The sequence below is a fragment of the Loxodonta africana genome, chromosome 11 (genome assembly GCF_030014295.1).
Source record: "Loxodonta africana isolate mLoxAfr1 chromosome 11, mLoxAfr1.hap2, whole genome shotgun sequence".
In the NCBI taxonomy this organism is placed as follows: Eukaryota; Metazoa; Chordata; class Mammalia; order Proboscidea; family Elephantidae; genus Loxodonta; species Loxodonta africana.
In genome coordinates, this window is record NC_087352.1 from 86378996 (window position 1) to 86406654 (window position 27659).

At 42.4% G+C, this 27659-nt stretch overlaps 1 protein-coding gene across 1 annotated transcript in view; it reads left to right on the forward strand.

The window, feature by feature from the left end:
* The window catches only part of TMEM241 (transmembrane protein 241), a 215768-nt gene that overhangs the window by 65364 nt on the left and 122745 nt on the right, over positions 1 to 27659 (forward strand). The window contains exons 4-5 of the mRNA XM_010586816.3: positions 8282 to 8363; positions 23102 to 23179. Coding sequence (XP_010585118.1) covers positions 8282 to 8363; positions 23102 to 23179 — 160 coding nt within the window. The remainder of the gene's footprint in view (positions 1 to 8281; positions 8364 to 23101; positions 23180 to 27659) is intronic.

Consider the following 27659-nt stretch of genomic DNA (forward strand, 5'->3'; position numbering starts at 1 on the left):
ACGTCTCCTGGTATAATTGTGGAGCTGTGTATCTCTTTTTTCAATGCTGTTACAGTTTGTTCTGTATATCTTGCAACCCTGTCATCGGGTGCATAAATATTTAATATGATTATATCCTCCTGGTATATTTTCCCTTTAATCAGTATATAGTGTACTTCCTTGTCCTTTGTGGTGGATTTAACTTTTAAGTTTATTTTGTTGGAAATTAATACTGGCACTGCTGCTCTTTTTTGATTGTTGTTTGCTTGATATATATTTTTTCATCCTTTGAGTTTTAGTTTGTGTCTCTAAGTCTAAGGTGTTTCTCTTGTAGTCAGGATATAGGCGGATCATGTTTTTTGATCCATTCTACCACTCTCTCTGTCTCTTTATTGTTGCATTTAGTCCATTTACATTCAGTGCAATTATAGATAGGTTTGAATTTAGTGCTGTCATTTTGATGTCTTTTTTTATGTTTTGTTGACAGTTTCTTTTTCCTACTTAATTTTTTGTGCCGAGTAGTTTATGTATTGTCTTTTCCTTTTATTTGTTGTTGTTAATTTTGTTTCTGCTGAGTCTCTCTTTTTTTCTTGCATTTTATTTTGATAAGTAGGATGGTTAGTCTCCTGGTCACCTTAATATTTACCCCTATCTTTCTAAGTTTAATCCTAACTTTTATTTCTTTATATCGCCTTGTCTTCCTCTCCGTATGAAAGATCTATGAGTACATTTCTTAGTCCTCTTTATTGGTTTAATGTTGTATTTGTTTACATAATAACTTCCCTGTTGTGTTTTTTTTTTTATCTTGATTTATATTTGTGATTTTCCTGTCTGGGTTGACACCTGACTGCTCCGTCCATTGTTCTGGTCTTGGGTTGATACCTGATATTATTGGTCTTCTAACCAAAGCACTCCCTGTAGTATTTCTTGTAGTTTTGGTTTGTTGTTTACGAATTCCCTAAACTTCTGTTTATCTGGAAATGTAATTTCACCTTCATATTTGAGATACAGTTTTGCTGGATATGTGATTCTTGGTTGGCAATTTTTTTCCTTCAGTGCTTTATCTAAGTCATCCCATTGCCTTCTTGCCTGCATGGTTTCTACCAAGTAGTCCAAGCTTATTCTTAATGAATCTTCTTTATAAATGAATTTTCATTTATCCCTAGCCACTCTTAAAATTCTCTCTTTATCTTTGGTTTTGCCAAGTTTGATTGTAATAAGTCTTGGTGACTTTCTTTTAACATGTACCTTATGTGGAGTTTGATGAGCATCTTGGATAGATATCTTCTCATGTTTCATGATAGCAGGGAAATTTTCAGCCAACAAATCTTCAACAATTCTCTCTTTATTTTCTGTTGTCCCTCCCTGTTCTGGTACTCCATTACTCGTAGGTTACTTCTCTTGATAGAGTCCCACATGATTCTTAATGTTTCTTCTTTTTTTTTAAGTTCTCAGGTCTGATTTTTCTTCAAATATATTGGTGCCAAGTACTTTATCTTCAAGCTCACCAATTCTGCCTTCCAATTGCTTAATTCTGCTCCTCTTTTTATTGAATTGTCTAATTTTGTAATTTTATTGTTAATCTTCTGAATTTCTGATTGCTGTCTATGGATTTTCACAGCTTATTAAATTTTTCATTATGTTCTTGAATAACCTTTTTAATTTCTTCAAGTACTTTATCTGTGTATTCCTTGGCTTGTTCTGCATATTGCCTGATCTCCTTTGTAATTTTGTTCCTGATGTCTTTAAGAGTTCTGTATATTCATCTTTTGAATTCTGCATCTGGTAATTCCATAAAGGTACCTTCATCCAGAAGATCTGTTGATTCTTTGTTTGGAGAGCTTGTTGAGGTGATCATGGTCTGTTTCTTCATGTGACTTGATATTGACTGTTGTCTCCGAGCCATCTATAAGTTATCGTATTAGTTTATTTTTTGTTTGCTTACTGTATTGTAGCTTCTTGCTTTGTTTTTTTGTTTTCATATGCCCAAATTGGTTGCTTGAGTGAGCTAGCTTGTTTATTTTCATCTTTGGAGCTCTAATGTCCTGTCCCCAGATGGCTAGAGCTGTTATCAGGTCTGTCAGTCTGGGAGTCCATTCACTTTTCTTGTATGAATTCAGCTCAGGTTTCCAGGTAGCTGATCATCAAGCGTGTGGTACAGGCTCTGTCCTACAGCCTTAAAGGAGTGGGGGTGATTGGTGTAGGTACCAGTATCTAGTTGCAGCTGGGGGTCATGCTCTGAACAAGGCAGGGGGCTAAGAACCATCCCCTGAATGTCTGTGAGGAAAGCACGTCCCTGTTTCCTAGAGCATATAGGTGGATGGGTTCTGCAGAAGGACCTTGGGCACCCAGTGCTTTCATTTGTAAGGACTGGGAGGTACCAATTATCCTTGGACCCCTGTAGCTGGTGGCTGGGTGACCTGAGTGGAACTACCGGTCCTTATGCCCCTGATGTGGGTAGGCAAGGACCCTATTTAATAGGCAAAGTGGTGTCAAATATCAAACACCCACTTGTTTGCACAGCTGAAACAGTGCAGCCTGCCAACAAGGGCCTATTCTCCTGAAATAGGCCCACACTGGTCCGTGCAGTGGGGAAAGGTATTCAAAGTCCATGGAGTGTTTATGCCTGGACAGGATCTGCTTCTGTCCTGAGCTACCCTGGGTAGCGGAGCTGGCAAATTATCTTTTCGCTCAGTCGTGAATTTATTCCTACTTCAAGGCTGGGAGGATGGCTCCAGGCATTCAACACAGCCTGTCTCAGGCCTGGGGAAATCAACAGCCACTGAAGCTTGCTTGGGGGTGGGGGGCATGGTAAAATATACTCAAGTACTTAGCTTTTGCCAAGAGTGCCGTTATTCTCTGGTTTCAGATGTGTGAGTAGGGTGTGTGGCTGGCTGCCTCTCCCTGAGGAAGCTGTGGCCAAATGCTACCACCAGCCTGCTGTACCTGCTTCCGGGAATGGTGCCTGATGGATCCTGGCAATTCAGGTCCGGTAACTCCTCTGCTCTTCTGAACCATCTCTCCCTCCCCCTGCTGCTCAGTCCAGTTTCTAACTTTGCCTTTGATGTTTAGGGCTCCTAGCTTGTCATAAATATGATCGTTTCACTTGTTTTTTTTTTGGTCTTTGTTGTAAGAGGGATCACAGGAAGTGTCTGGCTATTCTGCCATTTTGGCCCCACCTCCCTTTCTGGTAAAGTTTTTTGATGAACAAGTTTTTAATTTTTATGAGGTCCCATTTATTTATTTTGTCTTTTGCTGTTTGTGATTTTGTTGTTATATTAGATGACCCATTATTGAAAGCTAGGCCTGACAGCATTGCCCCTACAGTTTATTCTAAATATTTCATGGTTTTAGTTTTCACATTTAGGTCCTTAATCCATTCTGAATTTGTTTTTGTATATGGTGTGAGGCATGGATCGTGTTTCATTTTTCTGAGTGTGGAAATCCAATTTTCCCAAAGGGGGAAATTATGTTGAAAATGTTTTTTAATTTCATCCTTAAAACTGAGGGATAAAGGAATACAGAAAAATCAATTTTAAGACAAATTTACTAGTGCTTTCTTGCTCCCTAGAGGACATGGGAGGATCTCCAGACTGTTACGTCCAGTTGCCTACTTGACATCTCTGCTTCATGTCCCAGAAGTATCACAAGTTCATTATTTCAATGACTTGAGTTCACGATTTTCCCCAGGGAAACCTCTTCCAGTTTTCTCTCAGTACAGAGCACCACCTAACGTCCCACTGTTCAAATTTGGAACCTGGGTGTCATTCCTGGTGTCATCTTTCCCTCACTTGCCAGTGGAACTCATCACTAGGTGCTATTGATTTCTCAAATCGGTCCATTTCTCCATCTTCATCATCTCTTGCATGGACTCCTGTAATGTCTATCAGACTTGTCTCCTGCCACTGCACCCCTAACACCATTTCCACCTATCCTCCATTCTGTAGCCAGAGCAATATTTTCAACACCTATATTTGTCCTTCCCACCCCGTATTTGTCCTCCTGTCTGTTCATGCTACGCTCTCCCTCCTCCAATTTCCTCATGCCACAGGACCTTTTTGTATGCCGTATTTATGTTTTTTTTATTTATGCCTTCAATGTGTATCCCTTCTCCTGTTCTACCCTTGCCCTCAATATCCCCTTAATTTTTTTTTATTGTTAACTTTGAATTTCATCTCAAAACCGCTTTTTGGGGGAAGCTTTCCTCATGCTCTTCACTGGCTAGGTTAGATGCCTTCATGGTATAGGATAGTCCTTTAGTCAGTCTCCTTTGTAATATTTATCAATGTAATGGTTTCACATATATTTATATGAGCAAAACACACATGGTTCCTACCTGGGTGAAATTCAAGTGTATTTTGGGGCGTGTCATGGATTGAATTGCATGCCCCCAAAATATCTGTCAACTTGGGTAGGTCATGATTCCCAGTATTGTGTGATTGTCCACCATTTTGTCATCTGATGTGATTTCCCTGTGTGTTGTAAATCGTAATGAGGTGGATTAGTGGCAGTTATATTGATGAGATCTACAAGATTAGATAGTGTCTTAAATAATTCTCTCTTGAGATACAAAAGAGAGAGGCCAGCAGAGAGACATGGGGACCTCATATCACCAAGAAAGCATAGCTGGGAGCCAAGTGTGTCCTTTGGACCTGGGGTCCCTGCGCCTGGGGTCTCTGCACTTGAGAATCTCCTCGACTAGGGGAAAATTGATGACCAAGTCGTTCCTTCAGAGCTGACAGAGGGAGAAGGCCTTGCCCTGGAGCTGAATCCCTGAACTTGGACTCGTAGCTTACTAGACTGTGAGAGAATAAATTTCTCTTTGTTAAAGCCATCCGCTTGTAGTATTTCTGTTACAGCAGCACTAGATGACTAAGACAGGGGGCATTAATAATATGTGCAGAAGCTCTTTTATCTTACACTGTTAGACAGATAATAGATGGGCTCACTGACAGATAAATTGAGGACTCACAGTATTTACGATATGTAACTCTGCATTTATTTGCCAAGCTGTTGGTCTAGGCCAAGGATGTTTCTTTGCATATGGACTATTAACTAGTATTCCCTCATCTTTTTTTTGTATAAGCTACACTTAACATATACTGTCTGGTTTTTAGGTGGAGTACATTCTTAAAAGTGGAATAAGAGCTTGATACTTGGAAATAATATGAATGCAGAAGGCTTCTTGAGTTTTAATTATTTTTCCCTTTTCCCCTAACCTTTGTTTGACACTTGTCTTGCCTACACCTGTTTTGGCAGCAGTTTTTTTCAGCAACTGGTATTTACTCTTCTTCATAGCAGCTATAGTTTTCTGTGGGCGTGTGGTAGAGGAAGGCAGCCGTCTCTCTGATGAGAGCCCAGAAGGCCAGGGAAGGGCTCTGCAGCCAACTGCTTCTCATGCAGGAGTCTCAGGTCCACCACTAGCGCCTGTGGCCCGGGCTCCATCCACCTTGAAGGTGGACCCTGAGTGAAATGACTGGGGAGGACATAAGCACCAGTGCTCGTGTGCCTGGTTCAGAGTCCCATGTTGGCAGCCACATGCTCACATAGCTTGCTGTCTTCTAGCATTTTCCAGACATCCCGCTGGTCAGACTAGACCTGTGTATGTTTTTTCTAGTTAAAGTTCTTTCTTTGAATTTTAGGGTAGAGGGGTTAACATACAAAATATTCCCTAGGAATGTTTTCTTTTCCTCATTTCCATGGCCACTCAGATGCTGATGTCTCTTGAAGTACGTAACTCGGCAGGAGTTTTCCTTGTTTATTTTAAGAGGGAATAGAGTACAAATATTTGGGGCCTCGCTGACCTTGCATTCCAGAGCGGTGGGCCTGCCTCAGCGAGGCCAGCTGTTACTCTGCCGAGCGCACCCCCTCCTTCCTCATCAGTGCTTTGCCTGTGGTGTATGTGTTGGACTTCCTTCTGGTACACAACAGGCTGTGGATCTGAATTCTGTCTCCACTGATGTCTGCTCCCAGAAGAGTAGCGATTGGCTGGTGTAGCTCTGGACCTGTTAGGATGGAGGATGGCATCCTCCTTTCTCTGTTCACCTTTTGGTTGGAGGTTCAGACATCTATTTTTGCAGCAGGCTGATGGGGACGCTTCCTCAGATAAGCATCTGCCAGATCTGCTGCCAGAGCAAAATCGTGTCGTATTTGCAGCTTCTCTATTTAAACGTCAGTGTCTCACATTAGATTACGAGTTCTTTGAGAACAAAGTATAAGAGAGTGATTAAAAACTAAGACTTTAAAGTCAGACAGATCTGAATTCAAATTCTGGCTTTGCCATCTACCAGCTGCTCTGACCACATTCAAATTACTTAAACTTTATACTCAGTTTCCTCATCTGCACAATGGGGATAATAACAATACCTTCCTCATAAGATTACTGTGAACATTTAAAAAAGATGAGACATATAAAACATTTTGTATACCGCCTGGTTTGCAGCAAGTGCTCAATAAATGTCCGCTCCTGATGCTGCTCTGAACAATAATTGTTGTGTTCTCAGCACTGTGCCAGTTGCAGTAAGCATTTGCTGAAGGAATCTATACTATGTAGCAAGTAAGGTTTAAAGGCCTTCCTAGAGATTTCTGGAAGCATCTTAATGCTAGATTCCCCTGGGAGTTGTTCCAGAGCAGGCCTGGTCATGGATGGACTGCCTGCCCATGCTAGTAAGTGAACAAAGAGCACTTCTTGAGCAGGCATCAATGCCAGGAGAACAGCTCATTGAGTTAGTTGGGATTGTTACCATATGTCCTGCTGGAATGGTTTCATTTATTTCTGTGGATTATTAGAATAACTCTAAGAACTCTAGTTAGTGGACAGGATGGCTTTGTAACTGATGGGGGAAGCATGTTGCAACCTCCGTGATGGGCACTGTATGTAAAAACTAGAATTTTGCATTTCTTGAAGAGGATAAGATTTTAAGGTGTAATGAAAAGGCCGTTCCTGTGCTACCACAATTAAAAAAAAAAAAAGTGTCCCTCAGAAGTCCTTGAAGATTACCTGAACTGGTGTTCTGGCAATGTCAGTTTCATGGTTGAAGAAGTTAGCAAATGACATACCAGCACTTTTTTTTGCCTTTTATTATTATTTTTTTGATTCTGTCCTGTGACATTGAGATTTCCTTTGTTGTGGTTCCATGGAGCTGTTTGATTTATTACCTGGATAAAATAGTCTCTTTTTATGTTTAATAATTTGGCATGGATTCAAAACTTCTGGCCTACTTAAAATCCAAAGAATAACGTTCACTACTCTTAAAACAAAAAATCAGATCTGGTCTCTCTTCCAGCCTGCAGCGAGGCCTTTTCAGTTTCCAGCTCATTTATGTTCTATCTTTGCGTTCGGTAATGGTCAGTGGTGGGCAGAATTACATGCTGTAGGAAGATGGTTCGCTGCCTCCACCACTCTCTCAAGTGAGAAAGACCACATCGCAATGAACAAATCAGGCAGTGATTTTTTTTTATTCCTAATAGACTATTTTATAGAGCAGTTTTAGGGTTATAGAAAAATTGCACAGAAAGTACAGCGAGTTCCCGTATATGAGCAGTTTGCATTCTGTTATGAGAAGTTTGCATTCTGGTGATATGTTTGTTATAACTGACAACCCAATGTTGATACATTGTTATTAACTGAGGTCCACAGTATACAGTAGGGTTCGCTCTTTGTGTTGTACAGTCCCGTGGGCTCTGACAAATGCACAATGTCCTATGTCCACAATTACAGCATCACGTAGAATAGTTTCCCTGTCCCGAAAACCTTGCGATCCACGTATTCATCCCTCCTCCCCAGCCTCCTGGCAACTACTGGTCTTTTTACCGCCTTTATAGTCTGCCTTTTCCAGAATGTCATACAGACGGAATCATACAATATTAGCATTTTCCGGCTGGCTTCTTTCACTTAGCAATATACGTTTAAGTTTCCTCCGTGTCTTTTCATGGCTTGATAGCTCATTTCTTTTTATTGAATAATACTCTGTTGTATGGATAGACCATGGTTTGTTTATCCATTCACTGATTGAAGAACATCTTGGTTGCTTCCAGTTTTTCCAGTTATGAATAAAGCTGCTATAAACATCCGTGTGCAGGTTTTCATGTATACATACGTTCTCGTCTCATTTGGATAAATACCTAGGAACACAATTGCTGGATCAAATGGAAAGCCTCTGTCCAGCTTGGTAAGAAACTTGGGCAGTGACTTTGAGGCAACCACTGTTTTTGTACTTGGTGCATCTGAAGGGTCAACTCCTTCCAGCTGGATCTTTGTACATAAGTGATAAAAGTATTGTGTTTTTTTTCCTCTTTCCAGATCTGATGTTTTGATGTGGCTTCCTGCTTCAGTGCTGTTTGTGGGTATAATCTATGCTGGGTCCAGAGCATTGTCCAGACTGGTGAGTATTAGAGGTTTAGGGGAAACCCCTCACTACCCTTCCCCTTTGCCTGTTCGCCAGGTGATCCTGGGATCAGTGGGGTGCCAAGTACCAGCTTTAACAATGGTAAGACTAGATTAGAGAATAGGTCTTGGACCAGAGGCCAACCTGGGGCCTTTTACTTTCTCTCCCGGAATTGAAGATCACCAGATAACACGGAAGGGCCAACTTGTTTTATAAGATGGAGAAGCAGGAACAGAGTAGTGATATTTGTGGAGCTGCCACAGGCAGGCCGTGCCTGGCCTGCTTCCCTGTGGAGACGGGAAGGGCAGGGCCAGCCCACTCTGCCTAAACGGAGGCTTTCCACAGGAGGAGGGCTGAAGTGTTCAGCGGGCTCCTTGCTTCTGAGGAACCCTAACCCACTGGCAGCATGGCCTGGTGGGTGTTGGCCAGTCATGTGCATGAAGAGCCTGGCACAGAGATGACACTCAGTGTGTGGAAACTGTTAATAAAACAAGTTATCTGCTCTGCCTTCCCACCCCTTTCCCCCAGAACTCAGCTCCTCTAAGGCAGGAACTGCGAAGAGCAATGCTGCTTCCAGACACATTCTGTGAAACTCCAAAAAGCTAGTTGTTTTGCCATCAAAAGAGAATCTGTTAATGCCACCAGTGACAGAAAGCAGCCCAGGGTCAGGAGCGGCATTAGTGCTTAGCTGCCGCCTTTTGACTTGTACCCTGACTGCCAACCACCTATATCTATCAGAAGTGGTTTTGGGAAAAATTCAGAATTTGCAAAACAAGTTAGTTTTTTTTTTTCAATAAAATTTATTTGTTATGTTGGTTTTTACTATAAAAGCAGTAAAAACAAACAAAACCATCTTCACTGGAAAACAATATCATTAGGACAGCAACCTCAGTGTTGCAAAATAGTGGTTGAGAATGTAATTTCTAAATTAAATCATCATTTTTCTTTCATGATTCATAAGCTTGAGTAGATGGGGTGATGTGTGCAGTGGGGAAAAACGTCCTGGGTGGGCCTAAGGAATGACCCTCGGTGCACATTGGTGTTCAGCCCACAGAACGAGGCTTCTGGCTGCCTCTTGAGCCTGGCTGGCTCCTGCTGGTCTGCTGCCTCACTTTCCACATAGTTTCTGGCCTGCAGAAGGTACTTCCTCTTCTCTATAGGATTTGGTGAGAACAATCTGTTGTTCAAAGGCTTTTAAATTTTTTTTTTCTAGATTCCAGATCATTATGGATGCCAGAAATTTGAAGTTTGGATGAGGAAGGTGTTATGCTAATCATAATATTTTTTGTTTGTTGGTAGAGTGACTTCCTCTTGTATGAGCCTTACAATCAGCTGAGAGGTGGTGGGTGAGGGTGATGTTACTCACCTGATAGAGGAAGAGACATAAGTGTGAAAAGTCTCAGTGACCTGCCTTGGGTCTCAGGTAGTGGCAGCTCTTCTGACTCCTTGTCTTTTGCCTTTTCAGATTTGTCTCTTTAGGACCAACATGTGGATTCTAGAATAAGTCCGTGGTATAGTAGCCATGCAGAACTGTAAAACTTCCAACTGTTTGGTTGTACCTGTTTGAAAGTGCACAGACTTGTCTAAGCCAAAGGGAAATTAATTAGTTCATGTAACTGAAAAGTTCTTGGGGAGAGTCCTGCTTCAGGCATGCTTGGTCCAGAGGCTCTAGTGACATACTCAGAATCCAGTTTCTCTCTCTCTCGATATCTCAATTCTGCTTTCTCTGCCTTTGCTCCATTTCATAGCCAGGCTCTTCCCTGATCACCCAACGCCATCGAGTCGATTCTTCCCTCATAGATGCCATTAACTCCAGGCTCACATCCCCACAACCTTAAGTCTAGTGGAAAGAGGCTGTCTTCCTGGTAGCTCCTGCATTAGCCTGGAAGTCACTCTGATTGGGTCACTCTGGGCCACTGCCCATCCGTAATATAAAAACCAGGGGGTGGAATTATGCTGATTGGCTGGTGCTGAGTCATGACCTCCCTGAACTATTCTCTGTGGCTGGAGAGACTCACAGCACTGATTGGTCAGCCCTAGTCATGTGGGTGGAAACCCTGGTGGCATAGTGGTTAAAAGCTACGCATGCTAACCAAAAGGCTGGCAGTTTGAATCCACCATGCATTCCTTGGAAACTCTACAGGCAGTTCTACTCTATCCTGTAGAGTCGCTATAAGTCAGAATCGACTCGATGGCAACAGGTTTGGTTTTTTCGGTTAGTCATATGGGAGCCCCACCTGGGTCCCACAGAATGAGAAAGGACATGACGGGGCCTCAGTATTGAGGTGCTTTACTAAAAACCTCAGAAGTCCATCATAAACATCAATCTTGGGCACTCCCAGCTAGATGGGGAGTTCTGTAACCTAGAGTAGCCCTCTCAGTGTGGTCCAGGGGTGGCGCCAGTCTGAACTGTTATCTGTCCATAAGGACGTTGTGGCAGAACGTACATCAGCACTAAGCACACTGTTTAGTTGAGCTGATGTTTTTTTTTTTCCAAGCAGGGCTTTTTGAAGAAGGAAGCAATGCATTCTTTACATCCTGGCGTGAGCGCTTTCTTATTTGAGACCAGCGCTCTGAGTGGCATTGACCCAGAGCACAGCCTTCTAATAGACAAAAAGAAGCTGTTGCCGCTCAAATTCTTTGCACGAAAGGAAACAACCAAACAGGAACATACCCGATTAGAGTGGAAGGAGGACAGAAAGGAGGCACTTATTACTGCTTTTTAGTAAAATAACCTAGCATCTTTTCTTTGTTTTCTGGGTTTTTGTGTTTTCACGCAGTTGCTTAAAAATTAATATCGTGAATCAAACACGAGGCGCTGTACAGTTTGCGTTGGGTAGAAAACAGGCATGATATGCTGGTGCTGAACTGTCTAATGAATACACTGGGAATTTGGGTAAAGTGTGCAGTGAAAATCCGTGGGTGTATTGTTATGCAAAATACTTTCCAGGTAGCTCCTCTCCCATGAGAATGCCTGCATCTGACAAGGCCTTCAAGCTCTGTTCTCTGGAGAAGCAACTCAGGAGAGGAACCTGGTTTAATTCTGCAAAGGCTGTGGGGGAAAAGCTCTTTATAGATTCTTCCATCTCAAGCCCACAGCTAGATGGTACACAGTTAAGGGACAGGAGATTATTCTTGTAGTTATCCATTCAGCAAATATTTATTAGAGATCTACTATGTGCTGGGGACTTAAAGACAAACAAGACATGGTTCTGACCTAGAGGAACTTACAGATTGGAGAGGGGCAGGGAGACATACACAGCTAACAATAGGAACAGCCACCATGAATGTTGAGTGCCAGATATGTGCTGGGCATTTTCTGTTGCCAATCTCTATGACATATGAAATCGGACTTATTATTCCCATTTTACAGATGGAGAAACTGAGACATGAGTTATTTGGCCAAGGTCAACAACTAGTAAATGTTAAAGCTGAGATTCAAACCCAGGTCTGTCGAGGGATAACAGCTCATCCCCAAAGCTCACCCCTTTTCCTCCTTAAATTACACCAACCAAAGGACTGATTGGGAGAAGAGAAGAGGCTTAGCTGCTTTCCTTTCTGTTAGGGTTAGTTTTCCTGCTTTCCAGCTTTCCTACATTGAATGAAGTCCCAGCCGGAGATGCCTCTTTGGAGGGGCAATACAACTTTGATGGGTCATCATTACTCCTTTCCTGACCTGAAGTCTTCTCGGCTAGACAGAATTGTCTCAGAGTCTGTGCAGGCAAGCGTTTGAACTGATTTGCAAATTCATACATTACTGAGCTTACCATTGAGAGGCCATCCCAGGTGTTGGCGGTGTTTTGGGTGCTTAAAGCATGCTGTTTTCTTGCTTGCAGAGGCCAGAGACAACAGTTGGAGGAACTCTGCAAATCCAGGTTAAGGCACCTTGACAGGGCTGGAATGGGTTTCCCCACCAGAGCTCTTTGATATTGGTCCTTCCCTAACTGCTTGTCAGGGCTTCTCTCTTCCTTCACAATATTTGCTCAACACGTTGGGGGTAGGGATTGAATGGGGGTGGGGGTGGTGAGATGTGCACATGAAATAGTTAAACCCAGGTGGAGTAAGTTACTCAGTTAAGCAAACTGGAGCACGGTGGCCCCCCTCCCCGTTTGTTTGATTCCAGTGTCACATAGTGGAACTTGGATTCACAAAGGAAAAGGATGTCCATGTTGGTGTAGAATGGAGAATCTTCCCTTAATGCTTCCTGTTACTGTTGAGCAGAGGCAGCTCAACTTTTCTTTCAAATTGTGTTCTTATCACAGGATCTCAGAGTTCAGCCGCAAGGATTACATTTCTTTGTAATTGTGGTAAAATACATTTAATGAAACATTTGCTATTTTAACCATTTTTAAGTGTACAGTTCAGTGACATGAATTACACTCACCAAGTTGTGGGACCACCAGCACTGTTCATTTCCAGATGTTCTTCATCCCTCTAGACAGAAACTGGCGCCCTGGTGGCGCATGGTTAAGAGCTTAGCTGCTAACCAAAAGGTCGACAGTTCAAATCCACCAGTCGTTCCTTGGAAACCCTATGGGGGCGGTTCTACTCTGTCCTATCGGGTCGCTGTGAGTTGGAATCAACTTGACAGCCGCGGGTTTGGTTTGGTTAGACAGAAACTCAGTACCCCTTAAGTAATAGCTCCCACTTCCCCCTCCCCCAGCCCCTGGTAAGCACTAATAAGCTTCTGTCTCTGTGCACTTGTGTATTCTAAGTATTTCATGTAAGTGGGGTCATACAGTATTTGTCCTTTTGTGATTGACTTATTTCACTCCACATAATGTTTTCAAGGTTCACTCATGTCATAACATGTATCCAGAACTTCATTTCTCTTTATGGTTCAATAATATTCCATTGTATGTACATACCACATTTTGTTTACCATTCACCAGTTGATGGACAGACGCTGGGTTATTTCTGCCTGTTGGCTATTAAGACTAATGCTGCAGTGAACATTGGTGTAAGCAAGGATTGCTTTTTAAGATGTGGGCTCAGTGACAAAAATTAGACCCCTCCTCTGGATTTCAGTTATCTTCTTGCTCCATCTAAAGTTCTTCTCTATAACCCTTATAAAATGGTAACTACCACTGGGCTCCATGGATATTTTCTTAAAGATTCTTTGAGGAGAAGGGGTTGCTAATGTTTTTTCTCACTTGTCTCATTCAGAACTGCTCCGGGTGCTATGTGATATGCATAATCAGCTTAACTGAATTTTGTTATACCAACTTGGGGGAAAATATGAGAAAAATAGCAACTCACCTAGAACAGGCAAGTCTCCCCTCCTCCGTTCTGGTCTGAGCCCTCCTGCCCCCAGTAAGCGAGCCGAGGACTGGCTGTGCCTCCTTAGCCTTGCTTATTCCCATGCACATGTCTCTTGGTACTCTATTAGCATCTTGCCAAGCTGGAGGAGCTCCTGGTATTTGAAGATACCTATTTTTCTTATGGAGCCCTGGTGGCTCAGTGGTTAAGAGCTCCACTGCTAACCAAAAGGTTGGCAGTTCAAATCCACCAGTCATTCCTTGGAAACCCTATGAGGCAGTTCTATTCTGTCCTGTAGGGCTGCTCTGAGTTGGAATCGACTCAGTGGCAACGGGTTGATTTGGTTTGGTATTTTTCGTACAATAAGGCCCCTGAAGACAAGTCAGCTACTTTAGCAGATGGTCAAATGAAGGACCAAGATGGCCTCAAAGCCTGGTGCTGGAGATACATCGGAGAAGAGGGGAGTCTGGTCCTCTGCTTCAGGAAGTATCTGCCATCTAATGATAGTAAAATAAAATTAATGTAAATAAATACTTAAATTTATTTCATGTAAATCAGTATGGATGTGTTCACTGATGTATACACAAATACATATTCAAATAAACCAAACCAAGTTGCCTTTGAGTCAGTTTTGACTTCTGGTGACCCTGTGTGTATCAGAGTAAAACTGTGCTCCCTAGGGTTTTCATGTCTGATTTTTTGGAAGTAGATTGCCAGTCCTTTCTTCCAATGTGCCTCTGGGTGGTTTTGAACCTCCAACCTCCTGTTAGCAGCCGAGTGCTTAACTATTTTTCCCACCCAGGAACTCTACTTATAAGAATACCTACAATAAAGTAGGATAAAAATATTTGTGATTAGAATTTTAGCAGAAATCTAGGTAAAGGGTAATAGCAGCACAACTAGATGAGACCCCAAGAAGAGTTAGCACATAGAAATTTATGATGTAATATCTTATACAACTTTATTTATTAAAGTTGAGCCTTGAGTTCAACTCTCAGCTTTCTACAGCCAAATAGAAATGTTACAAGACTCTCAGTGTTTGTCAGATAAAAACAGAGTTATTGCTCAGGAAAAGCAAAGCTCTTCTTTGATTTCGGGTCTAAGAGACAGTTTTCCTGAGTCCCCATAAAGAGTAGACCGGGCACCTTAGTGGAGCAGGGTCTTCAATAATGTCCTGTTTGTAAACAAAGCAGTAAGTTAGTTTCTCAGCTTCTTAGTGCGTTTTGTAGGCATGATGCTATAGTACAGTTGAGGAGGAGCAGTCCCCTGGGGGAGAAAGACCTGCTCTCTGTGGCCTGGCTCACCCCGGATCGGGCTCGCTGCGAGAAACAGCATTTCTTGCATGCACAAATTTGATAAAAACTAGACAGCAAGGAGTTCAAGGTCACATTCTTTGGCAGGGGTCTGGAGTGCAGGTATTCTATACTGTAGGTTAAGGATAAGTCTACTTGTTTAAAAATCACCTAGAAATAAGGTACGATGACATTCCTTTATAAAAATTAAGAAGCCTATTTGGGACATATGCTTGAAAAAGGACGTCATCCACACTCTGCAGAGTGAGCCCCAGACGGGCCTCTGGGCGGGGCCAGGATTCTCCAGAGAAAACTGTTCTAAGTCAGTTCCAACACCTGAACAAATAACCAGAGCTTCAGAATTCCACTCTGGAAGCATGGGAATAATGAAAAACGTCTGACTAATAGTTACCAAATTTTCATCATAGCCATAGAAAAATTTCAACAACATCATTGGATTGTACATGGGGAAACTGTTGAATTGGTGTACGTTTTGCTATGTGTGTTCTTAACAATAACAAAATAAAATAAGTTACTAAAAAAATTCATGCTGAGTGAAAGAAGCCAGTCACCAAAGACCACATATCATGAGTCCATATATTTGAAATGTCCAGAATAAGCAAAAAGTTGTGGTTGCCTAGGGCTGGAGGGGTGGAGGAGATGAGGAATGAATGTTAATGGGTATGGGGTTTCTTTTTGGGGGTGGTGAAAATGTTCTAAAATTGACTGTGCTGATGGCTGTACAGCTCTGTGAATGTGCTAAAAACCACTGAATTGTACATTTTAAATGGGTGAATTGTATGTGAATTATACCTCAATAAAGCTGTTAAAAAAAAAAAGAAAGAAAAATTTTAGTGGTACATGGATATTTGAATATTAAGCTTATGGATCCTAAGAATGAATTAGTTGTAAATTATGCCCCTAAGTAATTAAACCAATTGGTCTGCAGTATAGTTGGATAAGGTCAATGACATTTTAGCAAATTTGTTTCAAAAATGATGATCTAGGCTTTATGGTAGTTGATCTTGAGCCATTTTTTCTGATGATAGACAGTAGGATCTTTATTTTTTGAGGCGATTCCTTGAGTGTTGGACATCCCTCAGTTTTGTCATCTGTAAAATGGGGATGCTAATAATATTTAACTCATAGAGTTATTATGAAGATTAAATATGTAGAAGCAGTTAGAACCATGCCTGACACATAATAAACATTTAGCAAATCTTAGCTATTGTTACTGCTCTTACTGTTTTTTAGAACTCCTATCTGATTGAACATAAGTAAGTCCTGATTATCTATAAAGATAATAAAGGGCAGGTTTTCTCAAAGGATCAGTCACTAGGGGATCTCTTGAACTAATGTAGCATAGTTTAGATTGGGTCTTGTTCACAGGGTTAGAGGCCAAGGAAAGATCAATAATTAAAGTTGCAAGCGGTCTTATATTTATATATATGCATTTGTTATATTTGCTTTTGACAATATTGTTTTTATATTGTTTTTGACAGAGGCCGATAAACAGTGTAACTGATCAATTGCAGAATAACTATCTCTAAAGCCTACTAGCGTCTCAGTAGAAAAATGACATAAGAAGCTCAGATTTAAAATTTGTTAAGTAGGAGTGGAAGAGAGGATTTGGTTTGGTCGTTCATCCTTTCATATTTATTTCATGTGTCACGTGATTAATCTGGCCACGGTTTTCCTTGTTACCTCCTCAAACCAAGAGCTCAAACCAGGGCCTAAGTTTGCCAAACATGGGCATGATAGATAAACCCACTTAAAAAATTAAATGTTTTCCTTAAACCAAAAAACCAAACCTGTTGCTGTTGAGTTGATTTTGGCTAATGGAGACTCTATAGGACAGAGTAGAACTGCCCCATAGGGTTTCTAAGGCTGTAAATCTTTACAGAAACAGACTGCCACATCTTTCTCCCACGGAGCAGCTGATAGGTTCACACTGCTGACTTTTTGGTTAGCAGCCCAGCACTTAACACTGCACCACCAGGGCTCCTGTAATCTCCTTAGTAATCTTAAGACACAGAAGAAAGAATTCAAAATATAAAAATTTAAGAGGAATAAAAAGAAACATAAAAGATAAATGAAAAATACAAAAGAATTAAAGTATGACTTTAAAAGGAATAAATAATTTGACTGAACTTTTAATGAAAGGTAAAGTAAAAATGTAAAACATTAAAAAGATAAAAATGATAAGGCAAGAACTGAAAAAGAAAGAAAACAAGGCAAATTAGAACAAAATACTAAAACAAGGCAGAGCAATAAAGTTGTAAAGATTTTTAAAAGAAGGTAAAAATACATTCTCCAAAAAGGGAAAGGATAAATGCATCTGAAATGTTGGCCAGCAACATACTCTCTAAGTGGATCCTCTAAACTGGGATAGCTTACCCAGTTCAGAGTCCTCAGCAAAGGCTGCAGAAGGTGGGACTACCAGTTACTGTTGTCAGCAGTCTTTTGTGCAGTGCTCCTGGGCACTGAGCCAGAGCCTTTACCTACGTTGTTATTTAAGTCATCCCTCATAACTGTGCTAGGTTGTAGGTATTGTTAACCCCATACTATAGTCAAGGAAACAAGTTTTGTTAAGTAAAAAGCCTACCTAGCTCCACTAGTAGGTGATAGAGCTGGAGTCTGAACCCCACTCTGATGCCTATACCCATGTCCTTATTCTTGATCTTTTCCTGACTTTCAGAAAACGACGTTATCATCATCAATAACAAAGACAATAGCAAAATCTTATACCCTTTCATTCTTCCCCCTCATCTTGCCATGATTGCCTTTTGTCTTGAGTATTTTTTTATCTAGTGTCGCTATGACATAAATACCACAAATGGATGGCTTTAACAAACAAAAATTTATTCTCTTACAGCCTAGGAGGCTAAAAGTTCGAATTCAGGGCGCCAACTCCTGGGGAATGTTTTCTTTTTCTGTCGGTTTTGGGAGAAGGTCCTTGTCATCAATCTTCCCCTGGTCTAGGAGCTTCTCAGCACAGGGACCCCAGGTCCAAAGGATGTGTTCCGCTCCTGGCACTTCTTTCTTGGTGGCGTGTAGTCCCTCCCTCTCTCTCTGTTTGCTTCTCTCTCCTTTTACCTCTTGTAAGATAAAAGGCCACACCCCAGGGAAACTCCCCTTATGTGGGATCAGAGCTATGACCTGAGTAAGGGTGTTACATCCCACCTAATCCTCTTTAACATAACCTAATCTTGCCTCATTAACCACAGACAGAGAAGAGGATTTATAACACATAGGAAAATTACATCAGATCACAAAATGGAGGACAACCACAAAATACTGGGAATCATGGTCTAGCCAAGTTGACGGATATTTTGGGGGGACACTATGCAATTCATGTCGTTGTTGTTAGGTGCAATCAAGTCAGTTCCAACTCATAGTGTCCCTATGTTCAACAAAATGAAACACTGCCCTGTCCTGCTCCATCCTCACAATTGTTAGGCTTGAGCCCATTGTTGCAGCCACTGTGTTCCCTCAGGGGCTCATCTTCCGTCACTATATCAGTCAATGTTCTGTTGCTATTCATAAGGTTTTCACTGGATAATTCTTTTCAGAAGTAGACTGTCCTTCTTCCTTGTGTATCTCAGTCTAGAAGCTCAGCTGAAACCTGTCCGTCATGGGTTACCTTGCTGGTATTTGAATACTGGTGGCATATCTTCCAGCATCACAGCAGCACACAAGCCCCCACAGTACAACAAACTGACAAACACGTGGGGGATTCAATCCATGATGCCTATCAAATTAGGAAAGATTGCCTTTCTTAGGCAGAAACCCTGGTGGTGTAGAGGTTAAGAGCTACAGCTGTTAACCAAAAGGTTGGAAGTTTGAATCTACCAGGTGCTTCTTGGAAACCCTATGGGGCAGTTCTACACTGTTCTATAGGTTCATTATGAGTTGGAATCAACTTGACGGCAACGGACCATTCTTAGCAAACAGCCCAGTAAAGTAAATGAACAGTAGATACTCTCTGTATCTAATAACTTACTGGAGTGTTTATTAAATTTTTGTATTTTCTTCTCTCAATTTTTTTTTTTTTTTTTAACTATAAGCAGCAAGAAGAAACCAGGCCGTACCTTCAACATTGTGCTTGGAAATCTCCTTAGCCAAATACCCAAGTTTATTGCTTACAAGTTTTGCTTTCCATACAACTGTAGGACATAATTCAGCTAAGCTCTCTGCCACCATATCACAATGATCACTTTTCTCCCAGTTTCCAATAGCATGTTCCTCATTTCCTTCTGAGCCCTCACCAGAAATGCCTTTAATGTTCATATTTCTACCAACATTCTGATTATGATGATGTATGTATGCTCTAAGATGATAGAAACTTTCTCTCCTGTGCTTCTCACTTCCTCTGAGCCCTCACTAGCAAAGTCTTTAATGTCTGTGTTTCTACAATGGTCTGTTTAAGGCAGTCTAGGCTTTTTCTAGCATGCTTCTCAAAATTCTTCCATCCTCTACCCATTATCCAATTCAAAGCCACTTACATATTTTTTAGATATTTGCTACAGGAGCACCCCACTTCCTGGTACCAAATTCTGTATTGTGGCTTCCTATGGCTGCCACAAACTTGGTGGATTAAAAGAAAAGAAATCTATTCTCCATAAAAGACCTGTAGAAGGAAAACTACAAGACAGTACTGCAAGAAACCAAAAGAGACATTATAAATGGAAAAACATACTATGTTCATGAATAGGAAGACTCAACATTGTGAAAGTGTCAGTTCTACCCACAGCAATCTACAGATATAATGTGATCTCAATCCAAATACCTACAGCATTCTTTAATGAGATAGAAAAACTAATCACCAACTTTACATGGAAGAAAGAGGCCCTGGATAAGCAAAACATTATTGAAGAGAAAGAACAAAGTAGGAGGCCTCACACTATGTGATCTCAGAACCTAGGATGCAGACACCGTAGTCAGAATAGCCTGGTACTGGTGCAATGACAGACATAGTCCAATGGGACAGAATTGAGAACCCAGATGTAAATCCATCCACCTGTGGTGAGCTGATCTTTGAGAAAGGACCAAAGTCCGTTAAATGGGGGAAGAGACAGTCTTTTTAACAATTAGTGCTGGCAAAACTGGATACCATCTGTAAAAAAAAATGGAATGGGATCCATACGTCACACAGTACACAAAAACCAACTGAGAATGGATCAAAGACCTGAATATAAAACCTGAAATGATAAACATCGTGAAAGAAAAAATAGGGACAGTGTGAGAGGCCCTAATACATGGCATAAATATAATACAAACCATAACTAACAATGCACAAACATGAGATAACTGGGATCTCCTAAAAATTAAATGTTTGTGCTCATCAAAAGACCTCTCCAAAAGAGTAAATAGAGAACCTACAGACTGGGAAAAAATCTTTAACTCTGACATACCCAACAAGGGTCTAATCTCTAAAATTTATAGAAAATTTCAATACCTCAACAAGACAAACAACTCAATTAAAAAATGGGTGAAGGACACGAGCAGACACTTCATCAAAGAAGACATTCAGATGACTAATAAACACATGAAGAGATGCTCACGATCATTAGCCATGAGAGAAATGCAAATCAAAACTACAGTGATACACCATCTCACCCTGACAGTACTAGCACTAATCAAAACAAAAACAAAAAACAAATGCTGACAAGGTTGTGGAGAGATTGAGAATTTTATACACTACTGGTGGAAATGTAAAACAGAACAACCACTTAGGGAAATCGGTATGGTGTTTCCTTAAAAAGCTAGAAATACCATATGATCCAACAATCCCACTCTTAGGAATATATCCTAGAGAAATAAGAGCCGTGACAAGAATAGACATATGTATACCCATGTTCACTACAGCATTATTTACAATTTCAAAAAGATGAAAACAACCTAAGTGCCCCTCAGTAGATGAATGGTTAAACAAAATGTGGTACATACACACGATGCAATACTATGTAATGATAAAGAACCATGATGAATCCACTAAACATCTCATAACATGGATGAATCTGGAGGGCATTATTCTGAGTGAAATAAGTCAATCGCAAAAGGCCTATTGTATGAGATCACTATTGTAAAAACAAGAGGAGGTTTACACACAGGAAAAAACTGATGGTTATGAAGGCAGGGTGCGGTGAGGAAATCACTAACTAGATAGTGAACAAGTGTTAACTTAAAGTCAGCACAGCTTGACCAAGGCAAAGTCATAGAAGCTTACTAGACACATCCAAACACCTCGAGGGACCAACTTACTGGGGCTAAGTGCTGGGGACCATAGTCTCAGGGGACATCTATGTCAATTGGTATAACATATTTCATAAAGAAAATGTTCTACATCCCACTTTGGTGAGTAGTATTTGGGGTCTTAAAAGCTTGCAAATGGCCATCTAAGATACATTTATTGGTCCCATCCTGTCCAGAGCAATGGAGAATGAAAAAAAAAAAAAGGAAAATATTAGTCCAAAGAACTAATGGATCACCTGAAATACAACCTCCACCAGCCTGAGCCCAGAAGAACTAGATGGTGCCTGGCTACCACCACTGTCCACTCTGACAGGGATCACAATAGAGGGTCCTGGACAGAATGGGAGAAAAATGTAGAACAAAACTCAGACTCACAGAGAAAGACCAGACTTATTTGATTTGACAGAGACTGGAGAAACCCTGCTAACTCAGAACTAAAGCCACTCCCAAAGCCCACCTTTAAGCCAAAGATTAGGCAGGCCTTTAAAACGAACAATGACTCAAATAAGGAATGTACTTCTTAGTTCAATCAAGAATATGAGACCAAATGGGTAACAGCTGCCGGAAGGCAAAGACAAGGCAGGAAGGGACAGGAAAACTGGATGAATGGACACGGGGGAACCCGAGGTGGAAAGCGGGAGAGTGCTGACACATTGCAGGGACTGCAACCAATGTCATAAAACAATTTGTGTGTAAATTTTTGAACGAGAAGCTATTTGTGCTATAAACTTTCACTTAAAGCAAATAAAATGAAATTAAAAAAATGTATTCTCTCGTAGTTCTGGAGGCCAAAAGCCTGGAATTTTTATCACTGGGCCAAAATCAAGGTATTGGCAGGGCTGTGTTCTCTCCGGAAGCTCTAGGGGAGAATCCAGGTTCTGGTAGCTACCAGCATTCCTTAGCCTGTGGCCACATCACTCCAGCCTTCCAGGCCAGCATCTTCAAATCTCTCTCTGCTTCATCTTCACATCACCTCGTCCATATGGGTCAAATCTTCTTCTGCTTCCTTCTTATGAGGAGACTTTTGATTACATTTAGGGCCCACCCAGATAACCTGGATCAATCTCCTCATTTCAAGATCCTCAAGATCCTCACATCTGCAAAGACCCCTGTCTTGCCATATTAAAGTAACACCTCGGTTTCCAGGGATTAGGATGTGAATATCTTTGGGGACCATTTTTCAGCCTGTCACGCTCCTAGATTTTTCCAGCCCTCTCTACCACCTGTCCTCTATGCCATAGCACGGCGCCTTTAAACAGCAGATCAGATTATATCACTGGCTGCCTTAAAACTCTCAGGGGCTCCTAGTGGGCCTCAGGAAAAGGTCCTAATTCCCTGATATGACTCGTGATTCTCTTCCCATCTTCCTCTCTCCGACTTTTCCCTTTCATGTTAGTGCCAGCAGCATTCAACTTCTCCAGTTCCTTGGAGGAGTCAAATTCACGCTCATCTCTGGGCCTTTGTGTGCCCCTCTGCCTGTGACTTTCTTGCCTCCTGTCCTTGGGTTTGGCTGACTCTAGTTCATCATTCAGTTCTCATTTAGACTTTGGGCTTCATTTCCTCCAAGAAAGCTTCACTCCCCTTGTGGGGTCAGGTGCCGTTTCTGTGTGCCCCTGTCAGAGCACTTAAAATATCTGTCAGGTGTTCCCCTTGTTCACAAGATGTGTCCCCACCTAGCACAGTGCCTGACACACAGCAGGTGCCTAATATTTGTGGATGAGAATACCCATAGGAAGCGAGCCTCTCTAACCTACTAAGAATAATACTGCAACAAAGAACGGGAATCCACGTAACAGCCTTGCTGGAGAGGGTTATATAAGAGAGTGCCAAGAGTTCCTACAGATCTTTATTTTTAAGCTAAAACCAAGGATTATGTAATTATGAGGTTGAAGAAAATATTTTCATGCTAATTATTCTGTTTTCTTTCAGACCATCCCTGTGTTTCTCACTTTGCATAATGTAGCTGAAGTTATCATCTATGGGTACCAGAAGTGTTTTCGGAAAGAGGTAAAGGATGCTGCAAAATGGGACATTTATCTCCATTGCTTTAAATTTCAAAGAAAGACTTGTTTTATGGCCCAAATTAGTGTCTACCTTTTTCTGCCACCAATTTCCATTTCAAGACTGCCTGACAGTGATCACTAATTTCAAGGGTCACGGCTTTAATATCCCTTCAGTTTGTCAAACATACATGGGAATGTTTTTTGGTCTGAGCAGAACTCAACTCCAGGCAAGGCTGAGCCAGACCCTCAGGATGCTGTTGTTGTTAGCTGCTAGGAGTCAGCTGGCCCCTAATTAATGGCGACCCCATGCACAACAGGACTGGACCATCATGATCCATGGGGTTTTCATTGACTGATTTTCAGAATTAGATTGCCAGGCCTTTACTCCTGCTCTGTCTTAGTCTGGAAGCTCCCCTGAAACCCCGCAAGCTTCCAGTGACAGACAGTGCCAGAGGTATACTGGCCGAGAATTGACTCTGGTTTCCCGCATGGAAGGTGAGAATTCTACCACTAAACCACTAGTGCCTCACCGATAAAGGTAAGTTTGCTGTGGGCCTGGTGAGGGGTGCATACCCACCAACAGCTAATCTCAATACCACATGAATGTTATGGAGAAGGTTCCGGGGGTTCGAACCGGTTCAAAGCAGTTCAGTCATGGCCTGCAGAAATAAGAGCAGCAGATGCATTGCATAGCAACCAAGTCTCTTGTGAGGTGGCTTTTGACCTGAGTAGGAAACAGGCAGCGGTGCCTCACTCGAAGGTGGTGGCTGACCATACAGCTTTGAATGTGTGTCACTCTCCATAATCCTGGCAATAATCCAATCTCCACTTTAGGCTCCTGAAAGTTTCTTGATGTGGGAGATTGGATTATTGACTCCCGAAAGTTTCTTGATGCAGGAGGTTGAATTATTGGCTGTACTGGGGAGAGAGATACATATTCAAAGCAGCGCCCTTGGCTGCCATCTTTGAGCGGGGTACCGCGCCTGTTTACTACTTGTGTCAAAAGCTGAGGTCCAACAGATTTGGTTGCTGTGCGACACATACAGTGCCCTTGTTTCCATTGGCCATGGGTGAACCACTTTGAACCGGTTAGAAGCCCAGCCTCGTTTCCGTTGGGTATAACTGAACCATTAGGAACCAGTTGGAAGCCCTGAGAGGTTTACACAGGGTCCTGGGGGCATTTGTCTGTTCTGGGGAAATTTGCTTTTGTTTCCAACCCCAGATCTACCTCATAACGGCTAGAGCAAGTTCCTTCACCTTCTGTGCCTCCATCTATGAAACAGGATCACAGTGGTACCCAACTCATAGACTTATTGGGAAGGCTCAGTGAGGCATCCATGTTAAGTGCTTCTGAACTGTTTTGGCCACATTGTTGGTGCTCTACAAACACTAGCTCTTATTATTAGTGTTATTTTTGGTGGTTTCAATTAGGTCTCTTTTTCAGGAGTTTCTGTTTTTCTAATACCTGCCCACCTGAAATAGTTTCATACCAAAATTTTCGGAACTTTTAAGTTCTAGTGAGGCTGGTTGGCACTTTAGGCAGGATCTTTCAGGTATTCAGGAGACAGAAGTCACAGAGGTGTCTTTCCTGGTGGCCGAGGCCACTCCCCACACCTGTTCTCCGTGTGTCACCCCACCTGCCTTCCCGGAGGCAGTGCTTCATCAGTTATCGCGCCTCTTCCCTGCATTTTTAACTTCTTCCTCCAGGCTGGTCCATAAACATGCTCAGTGTTGTCAGCTCACCAGGATGGACCAGGCTCTGGGAGATTGATTCATATTAGCCCAACTCTGGAAAGGTATATTTGTAAAGCAAACACTGAAACAACCAGAACAATCAATAAGCTCCTTCTGCTTACCCTTCCTTCCTTCTCTTGCCTTATCTCATCCTTTCTCTTCCTGCCATAGTGCCTCAGAAAGGGTTGGGCTTGGCATTGTCCACGTCCTCGTCCCTCTCATCTTTTACCTGCTCCCTGCTTCTCCCCATCTTTCCCTGCAGTTGCTCTGGCTAGAACTACTGACGACTTCATCTCTGTGCCCCTCTGTTGACAGTATGCACCGCTAATCACCCCACACCTTTTCTGAATCTCTTTGCCCCCTTGGCTTGACCCCACACCTGCTGGTTCTCTTCCCGCATCTCTGACTCTTCTTGCCCAGCCTCCTGTCCTCATTCCCTTGTCTCCCCTCAGGGTCTTCTACGGCTCTGTCCTCATGCCACATGCTTTCTGGGCCATCTCACCCCTGCCTGCGGCTCAGCTGCCTTCTGTTCATTGATGACTCCCAAGTCCCCATCTTTAGCGCAGAGTCTGTCCTGCGTGGGGGACCCTAGTAGAGCCCCATGCCTGCTTACTCTGGGTCTCTACCTGACTGTTCACTGGGCATCTGAAATGCAAAATGGCCAAGAGGGAATGATTTGTTTCCGTATACATGCTTCTTGTTTGGTAATCACTGTCCTGGTCATTGATCATCACCCAGGGCAGAACCCTAGGGAGCCTCTTTTGGCTTCTCGGCACACCTGATCCCACAGCCACTCTGTTACCAAATCTGCTTGATTCTTGCTCCCTAACACCCCTGTTACCAGGCCCCTCCTCTCTTCTCTTCCTCAGAGCTGCCCACTTAGGGGCCGAGAGGGAAATCTGGATCTCCTTAGCCCTTGGGCAGCCAGGGAGGGCCTGGTGTGAGCAGACCTAGGGCTTCAACAGTCATCCTTTCCTGTGTGCTGTCACCTGGTAAAGGCTGGGCAGGAAGCTACCTGACAGAGGTGCAGCAATGTCCTAACTGGTTTCCCACTCCGCCCTCTCCACGCTCACCCTTCCTCCCTGCTGCACGGATAGAATCATATCACTCCCCTGCAAACCGCCTTCCTCCTTCCAGGGATTGTCTAAGACCTACTGGACGAAAGGTGAACCCCTTGGAGGCATGCAAAACCATCATCATCTGGGCCCCATCAACTTCTCCAGCTTTGTAAATTCCAGTCACAGTAAACTTCTCACTTTTCCTAGACCACATCTTTTTTTGTGTGTGTGTGTGGTAAAAAAAATATATAACAAAACATTTGCCAATTCAACAATTTTTACAGGTATAATTCAGTGACATTGATTACGTTCATGTTGTACAACCATCATGCTGTCTTTTTCCAAATTATCCCACCACCATTAATGGAAAGTCAGTGCCTCCTAAGCAGTGACCCCTCTTCCTCACTCCCTCTGTCCTTTGGTAAGCACTAATAAACTTTGGTCTTTATACATTTGCCAATTTCATATAAGTGGGATCATGTCAATATTTGCCCTTTCGTGATTGACTTGCTTCACTGGGCATAATGTTTCGAGGTTCATCCATGTTGTGGCATGTATCAGGACTTCATTTCTCTTTATGGCAGAGTAATATTCCATTGTATGGATGGACCACACTTTGTTTATCCGTTTATCTATTGATGGACGTTTTGGTTGTTTCTACCTTTTGACTATTGTGAAAAGTGCCTCAGTGAACATTGGTGAACATGTGTTTGTTTGCATTGCTGCTTTCAAGTCTCTTGGGTATATACCTAAGAGAGAAATTGCTGAGTCGTGTGGTAATTCTGTGTTTAACTTTTTGAGGAAACTTCAAACTGTCTTCCATAGCAACTGTACCACCAGCAATGGATGAGGGTTTCTAGACAGTGTCTTGATGTTTCTTTCCTCTTATCTCTTGGAAGATCTCTTCAAACACCTCTCAGCCATTCGGTGGATATTTCTTAAGTACCTCGATGTTGCCACACTGTGCAGAGCAGTGGGTCTGCAGTAGTGAAGGAGAAGCACAGTTGTGGCTCTTGTAGAGTATGCAGCCTGGAAAAGGATACAGACATTAAACAAATAGTCCTACCCACACACTGGGTTGTGGGGCCAGAGAAGGCAGTTGAGGAAGTGAGATTTAAATACAGCCCCGAAGGGTGAGCAGGTAGGGGAAGGTGTCCCAGGAAGGGTGGGTAACACATGCAAATAACCAGAGGTCGGAAGGGACTTGACAGAAATCACTTTGGGCTGATGTGGCTGGAGCTTAATAAGAGGGAGAGAGGGGCTTAGGATGCTACTGGAGACAGGGGCATGGGCTGGTCGTATGAGGCCTTTGAGGCTGAGCTACGGAATTTGGCATTTATGCTGAGTGCAGTGGGAGGCCACAATCGGGTTTTAAGCCTCAGTGAGATTTACCGGATTCACGAGCTCATCTAGCTGTCTGTGGAGGAGAGAAGACTGCAGGAGGGTGAAAAGAGCCTGTGGTGACCCAGTGAGGTCCCCTCAGACTTTAGGCCAGATCCAGGTGGGGCTGGAGGGAAGCTAGCCTTGCTTTTCTTTCTGCCACCACTTAAATGGCCACCTTTCTCTGACATTTAGCTCATCATACCATCTTGCAGTTTCCATATTTCATTACCTCTAACATGTGCTTCTTTTTTTCCCTCATTTTAACCTGAAGTCAGGATGCTGTGTCCATGGTGTGTCCTGGTTTAATTA